General features: G+C 35.7%; 1 protein-coding gene across 3 annotated transcripts in view; it reads right to left on the bottom strand.

Annotated features, from left to right (window-relative positions):
• Window positions 1-8,856: 8,856 nt before the first annotated feature.
• The window catches only part of SLC44A5 (solute carrier family 44 member 5), a 4,403,163-nt gene continuing 4,386,015 nt past the window's right edge, over window positions 8,857-26,004 (bottom strand). For 2 of the 3 annotated variants that reach the window (XM_044085789.1, XM_044085790.1), the window contains one exon: window positions 10,647-10,714. Coding sequence is in view for 1 of the 3 variants with exons in the window: in XM_044085788.1 (XP_043941723.1) it covers window positions 10,614-10,714 (101 nt within the window). In the remaining 2 variants the exon portion in view is untranslated. Of the gene's footprint in view, window positions 10,715-26,004 lie in introns of all 3 variants that reach the window. The other variant, XM_044085788.1, reaches the window with a different exon arrangement.

The raw sequence follows: 26,004 nt of genomic DNA, 5'->3' as shown, positions 1-26,004 counted from the left end.
TCCATTTGTCAGCATAAGATTTTCTAGTACTAGACCTTCTAGCTTCCAAAATGACATCCATCACAGGTTTGTTGTGAGGTGTAACTGATGAAATTAGTTGATTAGTCATGCTGCAAGATTCAGAGTTTGGAGCTGAGTGTGCAGAATTTGATAGTTCTGCTGAGACAGTAGGTGAGGTGTCTGAGGCAGGTACCACGGAGGAAGGTGCGACATATTGCGCAGGAGCGGGTACCAGTGCTGGTGAGGCCAGTCTGGAGCAATCAGAATCATGTTTAGATTTTTCTGTCTGACTTTTAGTAAGACCTTGGAGAGCAGAGGCAGAGGGGGAAAGGCATAGACTGATAGGTTTTTCCAGCTGAAGGATAGAGCATCCACTTTCCAAGCTTGTTCATGATGAATTCTTGTGCAGAATTTGTCCAGCTGATAGTTTTGGGGTGAGGAAAGAAGATCTATGTCCAGGCTCCCCCATTTGCGTGTCAACATGCAGAAGACCTGCGGATCCAGCTTCCATTCATGTGGGTCCATAAGATTTCTGCTTAGTTCATCTGCCAGAGTATTTTGCTTTCCTGTCAGGAATTGAGCTTGTAGATGTATTTGATAAGTCAAAGCTGTGTTCCACAATGCCATGGCTATTCTGCAAAGGGGGTAGGAATGGGTACCCCCCTGCTTGTTTATGTACCACATGACTGTGGTGTTGTCTGTCTTTATCAGTAGTTGTCCTGGATGAAGGTAGTCCTTGAAGGCTGTCAGAGCATTCTGTATAGCTAGCATCTCTTTTTGATTGATATGTAGGTGCATTTGATTTGGGCTCCATTGGCCCTGAATGCATCTCCCTGCCAGATGCATCCCCCAAGCATAATCTGATGCATCTGTAGTCAGGGTTTGGCCGGCAGGGGGTTGAATGAATGATAGTCCCTTGTTTTGGTGGCAGGCCTCTGCCCACCATAGGAACTCTATCTGCAGGCAAGGAATGATAGGAATCATTGTTTCCAGGCTGTGGCAATGTTGACTCCATAAGCTTTTTAGGTACCACTGAAGTTTCCTCATATGCAGTCTTGCATATGGAATTAGAAGAATGCAGGAGGCCATGAACCCCAAGGCCTGCAGAATTTGCCTTGCAGATAGCTTGGTTTTTGTGGCCACCTGTTTGAAGTAAGTCATCAATTGAGTTTGTTTTTCTGGCATAAGGTAAGTCATCTGGGCAGTTGTATTCAAGCTTGCACCCAGGAATGTAATTATTTGAGAGGGTATCAGTTGCGATTTCTTTTCATTTATGGTGTACCCTAGACAAGTTAGAAGTCTTTTTACAAACGCCAGATGTCTTAGAAGAGTGTCCTTGTTCTCTGTCTGAATTAGACAATCGCCCAGGTATGGATAAATTTGAATATGTCTTTGCCTGCAAAATGCAATTACTAGTGCCAGGCACTTTGTGAAGACCCTGGGCACAGTAGATAAGCCAAAGAGCAGTGCAGAGAACTGGTAATGCAAATAGCCTGCTTTGAAGTGGAGGTATCTTCTGCAAGATTCCCTGATTGGGATATGCAGGTAAGCCTCTTTTAAGTCTAGAGTTACCAGCCAAGCATCCTTGCCTAGCATAGGTAGTAACTGTTGGAGAGTCAGCATCTTGAATTTTGGAATGTCCAGAAATGCATTTAGAATGGATAAGTCCATAATTGGATGCCATGATTTGTCTTTTCGGGGTACCAGGAAAAGTCTTGAATAAAAACCTTGTCCCTTTTCCTTTTATGGTACTGGTTGAATAGCCCCCATATTCATGATGGACATAACTTGTTTCGGGCCTCTACCCACTGATTTGGAGGCAGATCTGGCCATCCGTTTGAGATTGGCAACGTGTGGAAATGAAATCTGTATCCCTGGGATACTATATTTAAAACCGATATGTCCTGGGTAATCATTTGCCAGTTTTGTGCATGAAGTGCCAGTTTTCCCCCCAAAGGGGTGGTCAAAACATAAGTGTTTGGTGATTGCAGTGGCAAGTCATTGAGACTGTTTACTGTAGGAAGGTGCCTTGCTACTTCCAGGTTTGGAGGTGGAGGCACCCCATTGCTTTGTTCTATAAGTTCCTTGTGACTGAAACCTGGAGCCTTTGGAATGTCTGGATTTGACCTGAGTGGCTCTAGTGGGTACTGGAAAGGACCAGTTCTTAGTAGGCCAGTGCCTACTGAACCTGGGTGGCTGCACTTGTAAGAAATCATTTACAGTTTGCATAGATTTAGCTTTATCTTCCATCTTTTTCAAAACTTCTTCAGTCATATTACCAAATAGACTGTCCTGTTGTAAAGGAGCATCCAACAATTCTGCTTTAACATGGTCAGGCAGATTTTGCTCCTTGAGCCAAGCATGCCTTCTTATCACAGATCCAGTTACAGCAGCCCTGCAAGAGGCCTCCAAGGAATCAAAACCACATTGCAAAGTATGTTTTCCAACTTGTTCAGCTGAAAGCAATAAATCCTGCAACTCTATTTTCCATACAGTCAGAAATCAACATCATTTTCTGTTTAAGTAAACCCATGACATGCTGTTGATATTTAAGCATATGAAATTGACAGTTTAAAGCCCTGATTGCAAAGGTTGCAGATGTGTAAATCTTCTTACCCCATCTATCCAGTGCCCTGGAATCTCTATCAGAAGGGGGAGGATTTTTAGCAGTAGAAGCCTTAATGCCCTTGGGACCCTGAGAAATGGTTTCAGGGTCAGCAGTAGGGTTTTTAAAAAGGAATTTGTGGGAGTCAGGAACCCTGTAATATCTTTCCGGCTTACTAGGAGCCGGAGGCAGGGAATCAGGAGTCATACTGGACCCTGAGAAAACATCAACAATGTCTAGAACAGGAGGTATAGCCAAAGGCCTATGCTGAGGAAGAAGAAGGAAATCCCTAAGTCTCTTTTTAGAGTCTGAGAAATCCTGACTTTCCCAGTGAAAGTGTTCCCTTAAGGTATGCAAAGTTTCTCCAAAAGAAAAATCCTCAGGAGGAGAAGCAGAAGGGATGGAATCTTCTGCATCAGAGTCCTCATAAGTGGGAATAGATAATTCCTGATCAGAAGAGGAATCAGAAGAAACAGAAACCTGATCTGAAGATTCATAGTCAGTGCCCTGCCTAGGCCTCTTAGCAGGAGGTGAATGGGTACTCCGATCAAGGTAATTAAATCCTCTTCTGTTTTGATCATTTGTTTTTTAGGCATTGGAGCCTGTACACGTGGCCCAAGCATAATTTTTTAGACATAGAAGTAGTTTTTGGACTTAGTTTTGAAGATGGTGTTGGTTTAATATACAAATCTTTAGGCCTGAAAACACCCTCAGAAGCCGGTGCCTGCTCAGCGGCTCTGGACCCATTTAAGGTAGAGACATCTGCGGGTTCAATACTTAAAGTATCTGGCGGCATACTGAACTTCGAATGGGTCTCAGTAGAGGCCTGCGAATCAAAAGTAGTGGGTATTAGGGGCTGCGAAAGCACCTCATTGAGTACCGGCGAAATGGTGACTGGCTTAGGAGAAGCTTCGTCATTGGTTTTGGACCTCGACCATTTGTCTCGGTCTTTTTCTTTGCGTTTTTTAGGTATTCCGGTAGTCGGATTACTAACCGACGACATTTCTGGATAGTTAAATCTCGAGCCAAAATATTTAGAAGCAAACATATACCAACGTTTAATAGTGCGTTGATTAAATTTAGCACAAAACCAACAGCAAGGCACGTTGTGGTCAGGGCCTAGGCAAGGAATACATTACAAATGAAAATCCTTATGAGGTATTTGCTTCCCACAAGTAATACAATTATTAACTTTTACTGACATTGGTAAGGAGCAAGAAAAAGTTTCTCCAATGGGGTACTTAGCTTTTAGTTGAAGGCTTCAGTTCTGAAACTCGAAAATGAAAATTTCAGGAGTCGGCCGACCAGCACTTGCAAACTGCTTCTGCTTCGGGCACCGCATGGCAAGAAAGACTAATGTAATGGGGTCGGCTGCATGTTTTATACCCCTGACAACCTGACGTCATGGAAGTAGGGACAGCAGCCAACACAGGACCTAAGACTTTGTTAATCAGGCAAACTGAGGGCAACCTGCCAGCAGATTACCCAAATGTAAAGACTGCAACAGTGAAACATGAAGAACATGTCTTGCTCTTGGGTATTACTGATAACTTTTAGTAGTTTGAAGTTGTTAAATTTTGATGTTTCTAAGAAATGGACGGTTCCCATATTATTATTATTAATGTGGAGAAATGTGATTTGTCAACAGCTGAGGATTATAGACAGCTCACTGTTAATGTTGTGTTGTTTGAATTGTGGACGATAAAGTTAATGGACAAGATGAAGAGGGTTTTTTTCCTGACTGTGAGGGATCATTGATATTGCTGAGAGGGAATACTATAAGAAGACTTGTTTATTGACTTTATGACAATGGATTACTTTTTTGGTAATTAATAAGGAAAATCTGTTTAAGAAGTTAGCAGATTTTTAAAGAACGATCTAAGATGTCTTATGGCCACTTTAAGCTATTAAGAAGTAGCATGAGTTGTTTGGTTACAAATTGTTTGTTCATTTGGTGGTTTTCAAACAGTTGAGAAGGATTATTATAAGCAGAAACACATTATTTTTAGCAGAAGATGTTGGTCGGTGCAAGTTAGAAGGTTAATTATTTGGGACATCTCATATAAGGTACAGCTATGGATTTTGTTTATAAAAGGGACTACCATTCTATTATTCACAGTGAAGTGAGGTACAAATTCATGCTTACAAAAATATATATTACAGCTGATAACAGTACAGAGAGTAACAGGCATCATGTCTGTATTGACATTCATACAGTGATATGGATTATGGGTCACTAGTTTCTCAGATGGTTAGCTGACAGAACAAAGATGAGGTGAGGAGAGTTGAAACTGGCTATGAAACTGATGGAATTTTTAATGAATATATAAGCATTAGAGGTGTATGATTTGGTATGACTTTTGTATAGTTTGAAAATGTTACCAAAAATATATTTTTATTTGCTATAGGATATTAGGAAGAAGAGTGTGGATGCAGAATAGAAGTGCTATAACTGTAGATCACACAGGCTGTTAAGAAAACTGTTGGAACATGATAAGAAGGTAGTTAAGTAAAACAGAAATATGCCAAGACTGTACTGGCTAAGTGATGCTCATTTACCAGATATTATATGTATGGGAAACTGATGATGGTTTCATCACTTATGCTAAAGGGGCACTTAAAGGCTGCATTTCAGTGGTGAAGACTGCAATGATTACAAGTCTGACATCAGTTTGAGAGAACTTCAAAACCAAAATGGAACTAAATAGGTTGCATAATGAATGAACTATTAACCAAAACGATCAAAAGAAACAAATGAGAAACAAATAAGCAAATTTAATTCAATAACTGTGAAAACAAAGATTCAGTAAGGACTTTCATTTAACATAAGACTTCTTCAGATTGAATGAATCACAACCTACTACAACATTTTATACATCTGCTAATCAAAAATTATACCTACATTAATCCTTCAGCTTCTTCTTTAAAAATAAACATTAAAATTCTCCTAATCATTTAGTTCTGGAGGGTTGCTGGCATCCAATCTTAATTGCCAGCAATACTCCCTCCAGTCTAACACATCTTCTGCATCTAATCGTTTTAAAAAATCAAAACCATGATCTAAAACTAGAAACTTAGGGAAACCTTTACATTCAGAATTAGATTGGATGTTAGATGAAAGTGCTTACTGAATGTTTCTTTGTTTTTGCATTATTGAATTAAATGTTCTTATTTATTTCTCATTTGTTTCTTTTCGCCGTTTTAGCTAATAATCAGTTTGAGAGAAGGCCGCATATGGGATAGAAGGATGGGACATGTCAATTAAGTCAGGTAATGTGAAATTGTGTGTGTGTGTGTGTGTGTGTGTGTGTGTGTGTGTGTGTGTGTGTGTGTGTGTGTGTGTGCGCAGATATAAATATGAGTTAGGACCTTCATATAGCTCACTTTGACCAAAACTAACTTGCACTGTGTCTGAGTATTGTTTTGGCATACAAGATAAATAGAGGTTGGTCATATGTCAAAATGAATGGTTGTTGTTTTTTGCTGAATTTTTTGATATGTAGGAAAATTATATTTTACATTTAGGTTTATTGATGGTATTTATTTACGGAATTTATGGAAAATTATTACTAAATAAATATTATAGTTCATAAATGACTGTAATACTTGGAATTTGTACGATGAATAATGTTATAGGTTGGTGAAGTGGTTGAGAAGTGAGGATATTACTGACTTGAAATCATTAAGATATGAATATCTGGGAGATGTTTAACAGTTTTTAGAGGGTTTATTTTCTTTGTAGTCATGGTTGTAAGACAGCATTTGTTCTCATTTCCCTTTTTATTACAAAGGTTTAAGGGGTTTTACTATTGGTGGGGTTTAGAAAGTCTGAATTTTTATTAAAGGATATAAAAAGGTAAGGGAAGAGTGGGGAACAGGGTCATTTTTTTTTGGTGGGGGTTGTTTAAGTCTAACATTATATATGTATGGCATGTTTTATAAGTAGATTAGCTCTTCCATATAGGCTAGTTTAGACATCAACAAGTAAAACTGATGTTGTCTTGACTTGGTGCAGTCTATCAATGCTTTGCTTCAGAGTTCATCTAGAGGTGTCACCTGAGACACTGCAGCAGCACAGATGTGATGTTGCTATTCTAACAGATGTTTATGTTTCAAGATTTGTGGTTGTATCAAGCTGAATTCTTTTTTCAGCAATCTAAAACACTCTAAAGGCATATTTTATTCATTAAGATTTATCTATGAAAGTAATTAACAAATGTGTTAAAATTAATGATATATATTTGGTAACTTATTTACTGATTTATTTGTGGAGACAAAGCTGCTAGATAAAGATCTTGATGACACTTGAAATGCAAACCAATGTGCTACAATCTGTTATTGGATTATTAAGAAAAATATCAGTAAAATACATTTAAATTATATATGCTAGTTCATTGCAAGTGATCACAAATCTAACACAGCAGCAGTCAGGATGACGATATGTAAAATGTTGCTGGATTTACCGCAGAATGTATATGAGGAGAGAAATAATGAGATTATGAATAAGTCTAGCCCTCATACCGTTGATGAACTTTGAAGAATTACAATTCTTCAAACAGATTTTGTTTATAATAAAAAATTCAAATAATCATTAAGAAAACTAGAGGAAATCATGTTGATTTTAAATTTTAGCCAAAATTAAAAATCTAATTAGAGAAATATAACATTTTGAATAATTAATATTCATTAGTATGCTCTAAGCCTTAAATTTACTATATTATTATATTATTACTTATCTGTTTGTCATTTTTCTGCCTTTTGTGTATTGTCTTCTTTCTTAACTTAATATCCAAGGAAAAAAGTTTTAATGACCGATTATTGCTAATGAATTTTATATTTGTTTTCTTGAATGCTTCTTGCACGATATCTGTATTTTTTTTTACTTCAGTAAAAAATAGTTATTTGAAAAGAAGGCAAACCTTACAGCAGATGAAGCACAATGGAGAGGAGTGCAACAGGAGATTATCCTGGATATGTCTAAAAATGAGGGAGTAGGAATGTGAACAAAACACTGAAATACCTCATACTATTTAACAAATCCAGGAAGACAAGTTGCTTTGGTCCAATATGTGAAAGATTTTTAGAGAGAAAAACTCAACAGATATTCTCTATGAGATAGCAATGAGACTCGCAATCAAGAAAGACTTGAGGAGTACATCTGTTGCACAACTTCACTCATAAATAAGAGGATGGAAAGGCTGCCAAACAGAAAAGGAAATGAGAAGAGTATGGTGTCAGGCTAATTTTTATCTGCTTTCACCATCCATAAAAAATGTGACTACCATCTAGCTGTTATTTTTTGAATCTACTCTAACAGAATACAACAGATTCAGCATTATGATATACTCTTTAATTTTCACGTTGTTATAGTCATAATAATAGTAATTTGAAATTACCAGACTTCTTTATAAGGAATATTGCTAGAGACAGACTAAAACTGTGTTAATTGGATCTATATCATCACACCAAAACTACAATTAACCGACTACATAAACATCGACAATAAAAGACCGATATTCCAAAACTTCAAACAGCCACTTTCACAATTTTTTTCTCAGGGGGAAAAAAACACTTGTCTGTTATTGAGAATTTGCCCTTTTTGCCACTGTGGAGCGATCTTGGAGTTGGTATAGTTCATTAGGGGGGTATGGGGTGAAGCCCCCCCATTTGATTAATGATTGAGAGTTTGTTTTGGTGTTGGTCAACTGAGTGATTTTTTTTTTCCCCTGGGGAAAAAAATCTCTGAAGTGGCCATTAGTAATTTTTGCATATCGGTGTTTTGTGTCAATGTTTATGTAGTCAGTTAATTGTAGTTTCGGTGTGGTGATATAGACCTGTGTTAATCTTTATAAAACTAGCTGCAGACACTGTATTTGGCAGAATCTAATTTGGTAACATTTGGACTTCAATGTTGTTATGGTTTAAGATTTTTCATATTTCCTGTGATTATAACTGTATATTTTTTTTCTTAGAAGCTCACTCACTAAATGTAGAAAACAAAAACTGCATCAATCTTTATTAAAGCGCACGGGACAGCTGCCTTGCAATACTCATTATTATCAGTTTCACTGAAGTCACATCATTTTCATCCTGTAATCCCTTAACATGAAGAATTTTAATGCTATGACAAAACATTCTGTGCAGGTATTGCATTACAGATCAATATAAACAGTGAGAATATAAACAAGGAAGCTGCTTCAAACAACACATTTTTACTGGCAGTAAGAGGGAAAATAAATTTTAACAGAACATTAGACTGTTTATTTTCAATCTTTATTTGTTGAGTAAAATTCCAGTAGTTGAAAAGCATTAAATAATCATGTCATTAAATATGAAACTTATTATTTGATATTAAACATAGTTTTACAAAACCATTATTTTCTGCACAGCAGAAGCACTAATTACATAAAGCTTAAACAATCATGCAAAGACTTCTTTCTTTTGTCATGAAAATGAAATACAGCTTGTAACAGGTGAAACCAGCAATATGTATAAATATTGCAACAGCTTAAATTTCACAAAATAATTAATTACAATTCACTTTTTAAGCCTCAAAATCATTTTTATTAAAACACAATATGTAAATAGGGAAATTAATGTGTGTTTATATTTAAAAAATCATGTAAATAGTTTAGCTTCTCTATGGCTTGTTTATGAATTCATTTCATTAAAACAAATCTACATAGAAAGTCATGGACCTCAATTGTGTTATTTATTTACTGCAAATTATTATTCAGATTAATTAAGAATGTTCTTATAAAGCACAGCAATCAACACAGTCCAATTTGCAGAATGAAGACATTAATGTTTGGTTTATTCATGAATGTTGTATATTATCAATAGAAAATTATCTACTGTTATACTAGTGGTATAGAAAAAAATAATGTGTATTTTTCTGATGCATCTATTATAAAATCAATAAAGTACATACTAGTACCATTTTAACAGGATTTTTGTAACCAAAGTCATATTTGTTTTAAATCCCAGCATTCTTCTATGCATTGCAGATTTTAATGATACACTATTATGCATACCAAAATAATTGTATCACAGACATCCACTTCAGTTTACAAAAAGTTAATTAATTTCATGAGACATTTTTTTACATATATACAGGACATCCTGGAGATTAACAAGTTTAAACAACCCTTACAGAAAAGTACTCCTATACACTAAATTGACATCATGAAAGATGTGGCTGAATAAACATTTTAAAACAGGAACTTTATTTATCTCCACAATTTGAAATTATAATGTTAACAGCCACAGCCAACATAGTGTGTTGCCCAACACACTGGAATAGCAAGGCACTTTGTTGTACAGTAAGCACTTCGCCATGGCTGCATTTATAACTGATGACTTTATCCATAGCATTTCTACACCTACTAAGGCTACATTTCAGAAATGATGAATTTATTTAGCTGCATTTAAAGGCCGGAAATGTAACAATAGATTATTACAGAGGGAACCTTAAGAAAATATAAATTATTAAAGGGAATACTTTTTTGTTCATACTATAATTTTAACTGGCTATTGTCAACATAATTTATAAAAGAAGCCATATGACTACCTTCAGATCTACTGCATTACTGAATTTATATTATATTCATCAACAAAAATATTATAAGTTTGAAAATGAATAACTCTTAAAACTCATCATATTGTAGACTGCTCCTTTTTGCATCGCTGCACTTTAAATATTATTCTTTAAAAACAGCAATGAAGTATCCCAGAAAAAGACTCAATATTCATTACACCCAGCACTTATAATACTGGTATTAGTAGCATAATATTTCTGCATCCTTTATCTGAAAATGCACTATTGTATTGTTCAAGATGACTTTATATAATCATTAAATTCTTTGGTATAAATCCAGTTTCTAAAGTTTGTTGTTCAGAGTGGTTTGGTAGTAAAAGCAGTAATTTTACAAATTAAGTGCAGTGATACATTTTTGCTGCCACATACCAGGCAATCAGTACTGAAAATCCTCCCCATGGTCAATTGCTTCTACTTCTGTTTTGCATTTACAATCTTCAGAATCTTCATCAGAGATTCATTCATGAAGTACGGCCTATCTGGAGAGCCATCATTTCTTTCTATGTCTTCCACTAGGAAGAGGAACAGCATTTTGTGAATTCATAAAGCAATAAAAAACGAGACTCAGCAATGCCACATGCTGTTCAGACATGCACATTATCTATATATAGAGGTCACATTCTGCAAGGGCCTGCAATAAAATGAGTATTGATGCAAGTACAAAAAGTATAAGCCTTTACTCAGAACAACACTTTCCAAATGAATGTCTGCAAGGGGCTACTTTATACCAGGTATAGATAGCATCCAATTTTAAATTTGCTAAATCATCAAAATAGCATGAACAGTGACAATGTTTACTTCTGCATAGCTTTACAGCTGTACATAAAATTTAAAAAAAAATCACTTTTAAAAATGTGCAAACCTTTTTTCTAAGTATTCTTTGAATTAAGATAGAAATTTCCATTCCATTAACAATCCACTGTGTTTTCTTTTGTGACCTGTACAGTTCACTGTGTTTTCTTTTGTGAACTGTACATACTATATACTTAATTTTTTTGTACCCATATGTCCACTTTAACAACTGTAGCTTACATTGTCAAAACATGTATCAAAGACTGTTCATTTCTTCTAATGTCAACCAGTAGTTTCAAAGAATGTATTCTCCTTAACATTTTTTATTAATGTTGTTTAATGATTACATTTATTTGCTTGACCCCTTCAGAAGTAAACCATATTAAAAAAAAAACAAATATGATGTGAAGTGCAAATCAATACATTTAGGTTATATGATGAAGTTAGTAGTATATGAATACCAGCTGTTAAATGATTTATTACTATGTTCTGAAGATTAGGAAATCATCCACTGAAGGTATGAAGGCATATTACTGTTACTCCTATTAATATTTGCATTTACACATTAGATCCCACCACTGCTTAGTACTAAAGAAACTGACTTGTCTTGAATTACCTCACTACCTGAATTACTCCCAACTAGTTACTATTCATAATATCATCTATAAGCCTAGTAAATCTCCATCTCTCTCTCTCTCTCAACCCATATCCAATACTACAAACCCAATAACCCCCCCTAATCTAATGATAAGCTGCTTGTCCTTGTTATTAAATCCAGAAATACAGTAGGATACAGCTTTCTTTCATATTGTGCCATCTATACTTGGAATTCCATTCCCCTGACTCTTAAACTGGAGCACCACCATGAATCTTTTAAGCTAAATTCTCATCTAGTCAGTCTCTGGCTCTACCCATGTACTAACCCGTCATAATTATCTTATACATACCTCAGTTTGCTTCATTTAGCCCTCATCAGCTTTTTTTTCCCTTTTGCCATTTATACTGCTCACTTTTTCACTCATTTTTGTACATCACCATATCTCTACTTAACTGCTACTCCCCATCTCTCTCCTCAAATATCCACTCACCAATTTCAACAGTTGGTAACTTGAAACTCCTTATACCTCCCTACTTTTCTTTTCTTCCACTATCTTTCCAGTCTCAGTCACTATAACTCACCTCTTCTCTATTATCTGACTAAAACTGTTTGTATACTATAAATCACATGCAAATCATGGAATATATTTAAATATTTATGCTTTAAACTCAAATACGATGTTATGTACTACAAATTGTTTAACATACTTCTGTCTTTAAATTGTATATGTCTTTCTTTTGCAGTCCTTAAATTATATAGTATGCCTTGCACATCATGACCTTCTTTACACCATGCATACTTTCTTCAGTATATCATGTTTACTTTTAATTAAATTTTTTTGCTATTTAATCATTATTTATATTAATATAATACTCAGAGGGGAATACTGTTTATATAAACACAGAATGAAAGTTGTTATATAATATTTGAAAACAAGTGTTATAGGATTTATAGAACTGGACCATTTTAAGGGTAAGTCTTTACTATAAATCTTGTAAAACAATAACTAAATAATACACATAACCTCCACATTTTGAAATAATAACAAATATAAATTCAAAGAAGTATATTATTATGCATACATTTTAACTTTGAAAGGATTATCTTTGAAGAATTTGACTGAAAATGTTCTTTTTTAAGAGAAATGCATATAACCAACTGATGGTGATACATTCTGTATATACCATTATGCATAGAATTAGAACTTTAATGTCTGATTGTAATACATTTTCCCAAAATGAATTTAGTATGAAAATGTTGATCTTGAAACTAGAAATAATCCTTTAAAATTGATATTTGTCATGGGTGGTGGGAGGGGGCTCTCACCTCACATGTGCCGAAAAGGACACTAGGTTCTGTGAGCTCTAATAATCTTGCAGTCAAATCTGAGGTTACTGCACATTAAGGGTAAAGAGATTAATTCCCACTTTGCAGTGGCCACATGAAACCAAACTTGTATCTTGTTGAAGAATCTAGTAGTGAATATTCAGTAAAATACCATTACAGCAAATCACCCACTCCCCTTAAAATCATATAAAATGTTAAAATACATTATGCAAAGCTTAGTATAAGACTGTGCACAAGGGATAAGAAGCTGCAAGTGGACATAGGACTATTAACTAAGATGAATCCTAGTAAAGAATACTTATCTAATCTGTGTCTGCTAAAAATGATGACAAGCACAAATGTTAAAATGCAAGCAAAAGACCCCTGCAGTTTATCCACTGGAAGTACTGAACAGCAACACAGGAGAACAGCAACATGCTGAAACAGAAAATTAGGAGTATTCAAAGACCTCTGCCAGAGCTTCTACACAATGAATTCATGATTGTTCTGCAGTAAACAGAAGTCTCCCTTCATTTCAAAATACATGATACAGTGTGATGTAAACACTAAACAACCCGGCAGCAGAATGACAATGCCATGTGGGCTGAGATCAGACCAGGTTAAGCAGTATATGCAGCATCCACTATGTTACAGTGTCACAGTATATGCAGCATCCACTGTGACACTTTGAAGGTGTGTAGGCTGAATGTTAAATAATGTAGATGGTTACACAGGGCTGTCATATTTCACAATTCTTGGAAAATGCACAGCAGTATATTATACCATCAGTATCTGTCTGTCAGCAGTGTTGTGCAAAAACACAATAAGAATGACACAATTGGTGACGCACAGTAAAACTTGATATCCAATAGCTTCCGGTAATAGTACAATGAGTGGCAGATCAGAAAAGAACAAGCCTTATGGTACTGTGCAATCTCAGTCTGTATAAAATTGACAGTTCTTAGCATTTGTAGCAAACACACACCAAGATGATGCTACATGAGCCTGTCATGTACTTTTCTATAATACCTTTGACTGTCCTACTTCCTTGTTTATGTTCATGATCCATGTTCAGGGACTGTGACATGTCCAGAAATGACTGCTCAAGGTGAACAATATACTGGGATGTGTAGTATATTGTAACTTATGGTAAACATACTGTTTCAACATTTTGTTATGGTCTGAAAAGAATATAGATGTCCCTAATCCACATCACCAGAGTGTACATCTCTGAAGGAAAGCCACACTCTATTTTTTAAAATGGTGTCTTTCTTTTTTTTTCTTTTATGGCAGGATTGCACAATTATTATTGCCTTCAGCACCATTACTACAATTTAAAAATAATGTATAAAGAATCCTTCATAGTGTTAAAAAAAAAACTTATCTTGTATTGTACTGCATCTTTGTGCATGTGATCTACTTTTAGTAATGAAAGTGTTTTTTTTTTTCCCATCTTGGGTGAAAAAAATAACCTTCAAAATTCTCTTGCCGACTGAAAGTACTAGGTTAGCTGCCATTTGGGGCCATTTTCCCTTTTTGTGCTTGAAATAACCTATCCCATTTGATTAAAGATCGAACTTACCCATACCATGCTTGATAATTATATATTAATCCTAATGAGAATAACTGGGATCATACCATAGATAATTTGAGGGGATCCATGCATGGGATAAAGAATTTAGGAGCTGCCTCTATCCATTAGGAGTATAGTGGGCAGTCCTGGGGTAAATGTTCTGTTTCCCATCCACAGATCCAAATTGCACCTGAATATGGATGGGGATGAACTCTGTTTTATGCGAATGGTCTGTTCCAGAGCTGTGGTTTTCTCTGCAAGACATATCTGCCCCTCCAAACAATTTTGTTGATGTTGCAGAAGAGGGGTAGATTGCCAGACCGAGTATTTCTGATGCCATTTGACTTGCAAGTGCAAGTACTGGGTCAGAGGATGCCTTGTAAAACTGTTAGTTGCCAATGTCTTGCCTCTATCAGTGCACTGGTTTACAGTTGTTTACCAATTAATAGTGTACCCTACATCCATGCACACACCTGTTCAAAAATAAAAACAAATGCAAAAAAAAAAAAAATAATAATAATAGTAGGGCTTGTAACCATGAAAATGGTTGCAAGTTTCTTTTAGCCATTGAAACAGCATCACCAATTTATAGCAAAGTTTCCTGCTAAGAGAAAGGAATGATAAGCATTTATACTGGATTTCCACATTAATATTTTTTTTCAAGTGAAACAAACAAATCTTTGATTATTAGAAAGTGATGGCAAACACAAAGATGTGTTCTTCTTCAAGGTAAGGGGTTTCTACACTAGGCAAATTTTTTTGAATATGATCTTTAAGGATCTTTGTGATACTGAACATAAAGTGATTAGCCTGTAACCAGTCATCATAACCAACTGAAGAACACAAACCACTATGGTAAAACGCAGAAGAACACAGAGCAAAAGGATAAAAAACTGTAATCATCCTTTATTAACTGAGGTAAGTGCTTTCGTCCCATAAATTTTACAGGGACATCTTCAGAACTGACAAAGTCCAAAAATCCAACACTTTTATAAGAACAATGCATAAAATCACCTGACACAATCCACCAATGAAATACCTACAAATTAAACAATTAAACAGTTAAAATACAAATAGCATGGTAATTAAAATCAATTAAATGCTTAAAATACAATGTGCTTGATCCCAAATAGTGCATTAAAAAGCTGCAAAATGTTTCAACTTTAAAATGCAGTTTATACTACTGGCTTCATTTAATCCAGGGGCTTTAGTAGCATTAAGGCAAAGTTGCCATATAAGCTCACATGCCTCTAAATGCCTCTAAATGCTCATCAACCACTCTCCCCTGTGGATCAAAAAGAACCTGTTGGATTACTAAGAACCTAAAGGTATGATCCTTAAAGGCAGAAACATGTTTATATAAAGCATTTGTTTGTTTACACTTCTTTATATCTGTTAAATGTTCAAAAATTTTCTCTCTAAACCTAATATAGGGCATTTTAAACATTTTGCAAGGTAAAATACATTCTTAGACTGACAGTTATAGTGACCTCGTATAATAATGTTGGAATTAGCTAGTTTAAACTTACTTCCTTTAGTGAGTATATAAGGGCACTGACTATACATGCCACACTTAAAATTACCCACATTCCTACTAGTCAAACTATGACTAGATTTGCTCCATGTATCGTTAATTTCAAAAATGTCCTTTAATGACTGATCTTTCCTGAAAATGAATTTAGGTGTATTTCCAAGTTTTTCAAGGACAGTTCTGTCCATAACTAATGAATTCCAATTTTTATTTACAAGTTTACAAATAGTGGCACTGTCTTTATTATAAGTTAATTTAAATGAAACACTAAACTCCTCCTTGGCTGACCCACGTGTCCATACACTACACTGTTTTGACACCCTAGTAGAGGTTGGTATATCCCCCCTCTTGCATTTTACTAACCACCTCATTTTTAACATTATTCAACAGGCTAACAGGATAACTTCTCCTTTTAAATAAGTCCAGTATGAATTTGATTTCTTCTAAAAATGCCTCATCCACTGTTACCATCCTGGCTACCCTCACTAGCTAGCCTTTAACAACAAATCTCTTCTGATGTTGAGGGTGTCAGCTGGTCTAGTCAAGATAGGAGTTGGAGAAAGTAGGTTTTCTAAAAACCTTTGAAACAAGTCTCCCCTTATATGGATCCATGCTAACTTCAACATCTAAATAAGAAATTTTTCACCACTAAAATTGTAAGTAAATTTAAGGAAATCTACTGTTTGATTGATATATTGTAAAAATTCTAACATATTGGTTGAATCAGCCCACAACAAAAATAAGTCATCCAGATATCTAGTATAATACTTAATACCTTGCTTATATTTACTGTGAAATACATATTTGGTTTCCCAAAATAACATGATATAATTTGCAAAGGTGGAGGCACAAGCTGCCACCAATGCCACCCCTGTTGTTTGTTTGTAATATTGCCCTTCAAAGTAAATAAAATTATTCTTCAGGACCATCTCCATCAAAGTCATAACAGTGTTAATATGATCTTAGCCAAACACATTAGTATTAAAAAGCTGCTTTTCTAACCATGACAACCCTCTCTCTTGTGGAATAGCTGAAAATAAATTACAAAATCAGTGGTAACCTTCAGCATATTACTATCATATTCAATATTACTGAGATGCGTTAAACTTTGCCAAGAGCTCTTAGAAATGTGCCCATGCAATTTCAGACCACTTATAGATGAAAATCAATATATTTGGCAATAAAAAATGTTTTAGACCTTTCTGCATTGACTGCAGCTCTAAAGGGGGGGGGGGCAATTTAAAATTTTGTGGATTTTTGGGATACTGAAAATGCTTGTGATTACTGGGTGTTCATTCTTCATAAAAGCATATTCATCAACATTAATCTGACCCCGGAGCAACATATCCTCTAAAAGCAAATCCACATTTATAAAAGCGATATTAATCTCATTAAGTGAGGTTTCTTGATAAGTACCATCCATGAGTAAAGCATTCATAGAGGTTAAAATAGTAATTTCTATTGATAATAATAATACCATTACCCTTATTGTGTTTCATTATATATACATCTTTGTCCTTAGCTATATCCAAAAATAATTGCCATTCAACTGGCATCAAATTATCAGATTTAACATCACTGGGACTTTATAAGACCTCCCTAATGTCTAATTCACAAACCTTTTCAAAAAAATTCAACATGTTGTGCATAGGAGAGTTAAACAAACTTAGTCTTTTTAAAATATTGCTACTAGCTGTACCATTAACATAATTTTCAGGAAACAACAAAGTCAAATTCAACTTGCAAGTAAAAAAAATTTAAATCCATAAGTACACCAGCTGCATTCACTTTCCTGGCAGGTACAAAACTAAAACCTTTTGCAAGTACAGCCACGTGTGCTTTAGATACGTATTTTGTAAAATAATTATCCACTTTAAAATCTCCCATGTTGTTAATAATCCATTTCAGATTCCAGATTTCATCCTTTTGCTTGTTGTTGTTGTTCTGTGCTTTACCTTAGCCTGTATCCAATGTTGTGTAGTCTATATAATCTGTCTGCAGAGAATGAGACAACCCCTGTGAAAGGACAGTGTGAAGCATTACAGTGTTGCACTTACTTCTGCAGTCCACTGTAATATACAGTACAGTCACTCATGGCTGTAGATATCCTCTACTGTCTCATGTTGTTCATTAAAACAGTCTGCAAAGGCTTTCAGCCTTCATAGTTATCAGAACAAATGACAGCGGCAAAATTATTCCACTAGAAATGGTAGCCATAGAAGCCAGAACTGGATATAGTTTCTGAACAATATGGGACATTTTAAATATCTAGTAAATGTACTAGTATGATCTCCCAGAAGTTTTGTAACTTCTCTTCAGTTGTAAGTAATGCTATGGGTCTGCTCCTCTCCACCCTGAATGGACTAGATTGACAAAGTCCTTAACTGTAATGGCAGTGTTTGGAGTGGAAGAACAATGCTATAAGATATCACTGCTTCAAACATTTTTGAGTTCTTTTTTAGGCTGGATGAGAACTCTGGTGACCAGCTTGGGTTGTATTTGTTCAGCCAGCAGCATTTCTTATTAATAAGAACAGTCGTGTTCTACAAAGCATGTGTCTGAGTATTTTCTTCACCATAGTGTACTATCACAATATGCGTCTGAGTATTATTCTTCACCATAGTGTACTATCATGGCATGCGTTTAAATGTCCAAACTGGAGTAGCACGACTACAAGGGTAGATAATGAGTGGCCCAGGACAATTTCAAAGAAAAACCATACAGACAATGCACTGAAATAACTTGACAATGAAAACAACAAAATTCAAAAAACAGCATATTCTCAGCAGGATAAAACACCTTTATCCAGTGTACAGGACAGGTGCCTATGTCAAGACTGAAAAAGTATGCTTCAATCTAAAACTCAGAAGGCAGCAAGTAACCTATTTTAACAAACCTGTAAGTCAGTTGTAACCAGAAGATTGAAAAAAAAAAAAAACTGTCAGTGCCTACATAAATTAAGTATTTAGATAAACTGACATATTATTAAGTACATCACAAGCAAAGAAAGAAGGAGGGAAGGAAACATGAAGTAAAACAAAAACTACAAATTCTTAGGTATGCACCTATATCAGAAGCCTATGTAAGAATCAATGCATACAAATATCTAAAGAAAATTTCTTTATGCAAGCACACTGGCAGTGAGTGAATGAAGGAATGAATAAATAAATAATTCCAGTCATGTTATTGACTGGGTCTGCACCCTGAATACAAATAAAGGTAAATCTATAGAGTACGGCAATGTGCAGACCTGAACAACTAACATTTGCACTGGTTGGCTGATTCTCAGCATAAGTTGCTGAAAGACCAGATTTCGCAGATAACTACAACAGCTGTATGACACATACATGATTATAGTACATAGATAACTACAACAGCTGTATGACCCAGGCATGATTATAGTACATAGATAACTACAACAGCTGTGTGACACAGACATGATTATAGTACACAGATAACTACAACAGCTGTATGACACAGGCATGATTATAGTACATAGATAACTAAACAGCTGTGTGACACAGACATGATTATAGTACACAGATAACTACAACAGCTGTGTGACAGACATGATTATAGTACAATAATAACTACAACAGCTGTATGACACAGGCATGATTATAGTACATATAACAGCTGTATGACACAGGCATGATTATAGTACATAGATAACTACAACAGCTGTATGACACAGGCATGATTATAGTACATACAACAGCTGTATGACACAGACATGATTATAGTACATAGATAACTACAACAGCTGTGTGACACAGACATGATTATAGTACATAGATAACTACAACAGCTGTGTGACACAGACATGATTATAGTACATAGATAACTACAACAGCTGTATGACACAGGCATGATTATAGTACAAAGATTACAACAGCTGTATGACACAGGCATGATTATATTACACAGATAACTACAACAGTTGTATGACACAGACATGATTATAGTACATAGATAACTACAACAGCTGTATGACACAGGCATGATTATAGTACATAGATAACTACAACAACTGTATGACACAGGAATGATTATAGTACATAGATAACTACAATGGCTGTGTGACACAGACATGATTATAGTACATATATAACTACAGCAGCTGTATGACACAGGCATGATTATAGTACATAGATAACTACAACAGCTGTGTGACACAGACATTATTATAGTACACAGATAACTACAACAGCTGTATGACACAGGCATGATTATAGTACATAGATAACTACAACGGCTGTGTGACACATACATGACTATAGTATGTATGTAATTTCCTGTCTTCTGGTTGCTGCTGTCTTGCAAGGTCAGTAAGTAGGTTACACGGTGGCTTCTGTTTGCCATGTTGTAGATCAAAGCAAATTGCTTCAATCATTGAATAGGTAACCATACAAAACATTTCACTATGCATGTCTCTGAACTGGAGAGCAAACTTTAAGATTACAATAACGTCAAAAAAATGACTGCTTCAAACTGTAGTAGTATTCACTGAAAATTGCAGTTTTCACACAGAAATGGCATTTTGGAATCAGATCAATGGAGCTGTTTTGTTTGAATCAATTTGCAGTTAGTTTTAGAATTAACCAGACTATATTCCCTTTGCATCATCAAGAGCCCTTTCATGAGCAATGCCTACAATCTTTCCTGGCATACTTTTCAAGATGACACATGAAATCATCACTGTGAAGGTTTTCATCATCTTCAGTTGAGAAGGTCATATAAGTGGATACAAAGACCAGCCATGATTAATCTGCTATCTAGTGTGGGTGCACAGGCTCTGTCTGCTCTCTCCTCTCTGCTTTCTCTCACTCTCACTCTCTCTGTCTCTCTCCTTAAATTCTAAGAAACAGGTGCATTTTCCACAGTTTGGCTCTTTGTTTGTGGCCCCTCTATTCATACCTAAGGCACTAATGATACATTATCTGTTCAAAAGTACATTTATAGTCAAGTGTTGGGGAATGACAACAAAAGACTTGCTCTTGGTGTAAGTGACATACTCTAGTGTAAGGCAGGTTTATATTGGACTAAGTCACTTCCACTTGGACCAAGTCTTTTGGTCTTTTATGCCCCAGGTGTTAAAAATTAATCGCCTACATATGGCATATACAGACTTTTGTCATTTACCAGACATGCCTCTACATTCATTCCACAGCTTTATATTTTCTTTATCATTTTGCAGTATGGGGAGATGCCCAACTGTAAAGCCAAATAGGTTTTCAAATCATAGATGGGAGGTTCATCCTTCAAACTGACAATACTTGTCAATGTACCATATGACATTGTTCTGCAGTACCCTGTTATGTAGTTCGCAGTGTGTACTAAATGCTTCATTTAGGAATGTATATTAATAATATACATATGGATAACCCGCGATGGTGGTGCTGCGGTAGCGTTGTCACCTCACAGTAAGATGCTGTCTGGTTCGATTCTCAGCAAGATCGTCTTCTGTGTGGAGACATGCGTGAATGGGCGTACCTTTGTTGAAGGTTGCGCATCAGGGCTGGTAACTTGGCACGTAAAAATCAACTACCAATCATTAGCAGACTGGAGTTCCACTGTGGCGACCCCTAACCGGGAAAAAGCTGAAAGACACAACAACAACATATGGATTTGTTGTAAGCCATCTCATCAAATCATAACTCAATAACAAGAAGCCCTTTAAATGAAAAAAAATATTTCAGGTGGCTTTACATCTAGCAGCACCCTCTAGTCATACATACCCCAAGGAGTAGCTAGCTATTCCAGCACCTGTGTGTTCCCTAATCTGGCGTCTGACTGTAAAAAGTTCTTCCAACTTGAAGTGGAAGAAAAAAAAACTCTTCTTTCCCTTTAAATTGTAGGAAACTGTAGTCACTGCAGTTTGTCAGACATAGGGAGACATACCTCTCAACTGTCCAGATTTTCACAGAATGTCCAGATTTCTCCATTATTTTTGGTCAAAATGTCATAACATTTGTTTTTTTTCCCTGGCAAATCATTGAGGATTGATGCGACTAAATGACATACATTTGAGTTTCTGACTTTATATATTTCAAAAATGCATGTTAATGCAAAACCTTTTAGTATATTAACATTCAAAGTTTATGAGAGGGATACATATAAATTGTCCCTATTTTGGGGTCTTTGTCCTCCCATTATTTTTGGCTTTGCCCAGATTTCTTGCCCTTACAAATTGAGAGGTATGTAGGGGGCATAAAGAGTTTTTTCAGTTGTTAAAATTGCCTTTCTATTCTTTTAAGCTAGGCAGTTGGTGTAGTCTGCCACACATTGAGTGGTAAGTGCTTCAGTTCTGACCACAAATGCAATACCAGCATTCATTGTGGAATACCAGTAATGCACTGAACAATGATTGGGATCTGCTGATCCTGCTCCCTAACACTTTGCACCTGGGGCAGCTGTCCCCTTTGCCCTATAATAGCTACACTAGGTTCCCTATTAGAAGACCGAAGACGCATTCTTTAGAATGCATCTTGGTCGAACTCAAAAGCCTGAAATGGAAAAATATCAAAGCAGCCTTTAAACGAATTATTTCCCTGGGAAAGAATTTGCTTGGTCGCTTCATTACTTTGCCATTTTCGGCACTGTAGTGCGGTCTCGGAGTTGGTATATTAAAGTAGGGGGCTGTAATGTTTAAAGTGTTTTTTTTTTTTTATTGGAACAGCAATTTTTTTTCCCTAGGAAAAAAATCACTGTTTTGACAGTTTGAAATTGTAAGCTTTCACTTACATAGGGTTGAATAATCACCGTTTGCTTTTTTAAGCGATCAGTGATCTAATATAGACCCGCTACACTACCCCCTTGTTTATGCATATGTAAGGTCACACTGTTCTGGGGAAAAGGACAAAAGGCTTCATCTTGATGGTGTGAATTTTGATAAAATTAGGATACAATGAGCTAAATTTACCATGTACATATATGTGTATGTGTGCATATATCTATAAATAAACATGTATGAATGCATGCATATAGTGCCAAAGTCATTGCCGTGCATGGAGAAACACATTGCTGGTGGAAGTGTCCTGTTTGCTGTTTGAACAACACGTTGGGCTACACTTACTAAAGGATGGGACTGAGGAGAATACTGCAAAGCTTCTGAGAAATTCAGAGTAGGTAGGCAATACAGAGAAAGGCAACCATGACAGCTAATTAGCAGCAAGTGCCTCCTGGGATACATTAGGGACACTGCCTCTACAGCAGATCAGATTCCTAACCTCTGGGATAACAGAAAGTCCCAAAAGAGGAGCCCTTACAGAGTTATATGCGCAGGATGAAAGAAATCATGAAGGCCCTGAAAATGGGAAAAAGTAATATATTTTATTCTGTTGAGAGTGACAGTATTAATCTCACTTGTAGAGTGAAGATGTAAAGGAATAAAGACATCCTTTCAAAACTGCCTGGCAAAACCAACCAGATCAATTCAGCACAACAGAGACATTTGACAATTACTGTATTGATTGTAGCCTCCTACGTATTTCTTGTGTTATTCTAATGTTGAATGTCTCTATTGCTATTGTAACATTTTATATATATATCTTGGAGCTTTTCTCCCCGGGCCTCAGCTGAAAAAGGGCTTGAGCTCAGTCAGACACTCTCAGTCAACAAATGTAAAATAAATAAATAAAAATTATGCATGGTGAGAAAAGAAATTTAAAACCACAACAAAAATCAGAATTGCAGTGCCAAGCAGTTAAAGAAGAGGTACAGAAAATGTTCAAATGTGGGGTTAAAGAAGAATCACCAAGTAAGCTGAACAGTCATGTCATACTGAACATCAAGCCTGATTTGTCTACACTGCTTTGCAGTGACTTCACAAAGTTAAATAGCCTATCTATATTTTTTCCAAAATTCTTTATTTAGTTTTTCAAGTCATAAGAATACAAACAAAATAAAACTGTAAAACAATGATAATGTATATTTGGTAAAGAATTGCAGGTACACAGAATCGATTCATACATAAACACCTAACTTATTTACAATTGTACAAAGGTGCCATATACTTTATTTTCAAGGTGAATCAGTAAGCTTACAATAATGTGGATATTTCTTACTTTCACAATGTCACTTATGTATTAGAAATGTAACTATGCGTGTAAAGACCAAAGTCCTTATAATAAAGAGGGTGGGTTATGCTAGTAGTAAGCTCAAGGTCTGTTCCCATTTTTTAGTTTCTTCAGGGTATCACTCTTTGTGTCAATTACCCATTTGTGGGCCAGTAGATGTCTAATTGCCATTTTTTTTTAAATCATTCCAGTTTATGTTGAGTCTGTCCCCCCATTTGGAAGCAATGTATAGTTTTATTAACATAAATAATGTGATATAAATGTTCGCCTTGTTTTGGGGTATATCTGAAGCTAAGATGTGAAGTGGTTTGAATTCCCAATTAAGTGTTGTTTTTCCATAACCTTGTTTTTGTAGTTGGATTTTTAGTGAGTTCCATAGTTTAAATACACATTTACAACTCCAAAACACATGGATTATATCTGCTTCCTGTGATTCACAATATGGGCAGTAAGGTGATTTAGATGAGCTGAATTTGTGTAATACTAGGGGAGGAAGGTAAGCATTATTGTTAATCATGAATTGAGTGTATGTTAATTTTTCAGAGGTATTGCTTTAAGCGTTAGAGTTAGGGCTTGGTTTAATTGTTATTCAGTTATTAATGCACTATTTTTTCGCCAATAGCTATAAATAGCCTATCTAAATTTGATTCATACCCTAATGTCTGAATGGCCAAACTGACTAAAAAATAGGCAATTTTGGTCACGTCAAAAGACTGTTGGCAAATACTATTAGCCTCAGAGGTTAAGGAAAACAATGACATTTTCCACACTAAATGTAATCTTCTTCTATAGAGGCCTGTCTTCTGGTCTCCACAGAGCACCTGAAAAACATCCCAGAGGCCAATGAACAAAAGCAGTAGGCCCCTTATCAGATGCTTAGCAGCCTAATGGGATGGTGAAGAAATATTCTCTATAGACTGGGAAAGCTATCATCCTAAACTTCAAGTTGTTATAAATTCCCTGTGTCTTTGGGTTGATGAGTGCTAAGTGTAAGTGAGGCATGACAGAAGTGCAATATTTAGGCTGCACCTACCACTGAATGACAGGTTAAGTGTTTTTTGTTTTTTTTTTGCTACCATTGCTTGCCTCCTGACTGACATAACCAAGGGTATAGCCACCATGATGTCTAAAGAGACAGTTGAAATAGAACAAACTTTTAGGCAGCTAAAATTTATATTATGTTTAGAGCCAATAATACAATCTCCAGACTTTTCAAAGCAATTCTTAGTGCATATAGGCATAGTGCTTATACTTGCATAGCTCCTCTCACACCATGATACTTACTACTCAATTGCTTCTAATTTTTCTCTATATGTAGCATATGCCTTACTATCATATTCCTCTAAACTATCACTCTCTGAATTTTAGCTTGCATTAATTGTTTGGAACGACAAATTTTCTGTTATCGCCACCTCTACTTCCTATCAGTTGTTAATATTGTCACACTATATGTGTCATGATAATTTCCCAAACTGTTTTTCAGTCTTCTGTGTAAGTTTCTGTATGTCTTTACACACACTCATATGTACGTGTTTATGTGATTCTCTGGAAGATTAACTTGCCTGTACAATTTTTTTTAATCTGTTCAAGATTTTAATTGTACAAGATTGTTACATGCATTGTATTGTTGGAGCTTTTATCCCTAGGCCTCCACTGAAAATGGACTCTCACAGTCCAGTGGACTATCTCGTTAATCAACTGCCAGTAAATATATATCTGTATATATGCCTCTGAGGATGGCTCAGTGGCAGTCTTGTCATAGACTACAGATGTGGACAAGCATCCCATTTTTATATAATCAGAAAACTCAGCAATGCTGTGATACAGTCTTTAGCTGTAGAAACAGAATGCCTTGACACAGAATGTATCTACACTGCACAAATGCTCAGAATTAAAAAATAAAA

This window comes from Protopterus annectens, chromosome 10.part0 (genome assembly GCF_019279795.1).
Source record: "Protopterus annectens isolate FY-2018-M chromosome 10.part0, PAN1.0, whole genome shotgun sequence".
Lineage (NCBI taxonomy): Eukaryota > Metazoa > Chordata > Ceratodontiformes > Protopteridae > Protopterus > Protopterus annectens.
The sequence above is the reverse complement of the archived record's forward strand: the minus strand, read 5'-3'. Positions and strand labels throughout refer to the sequence as shown.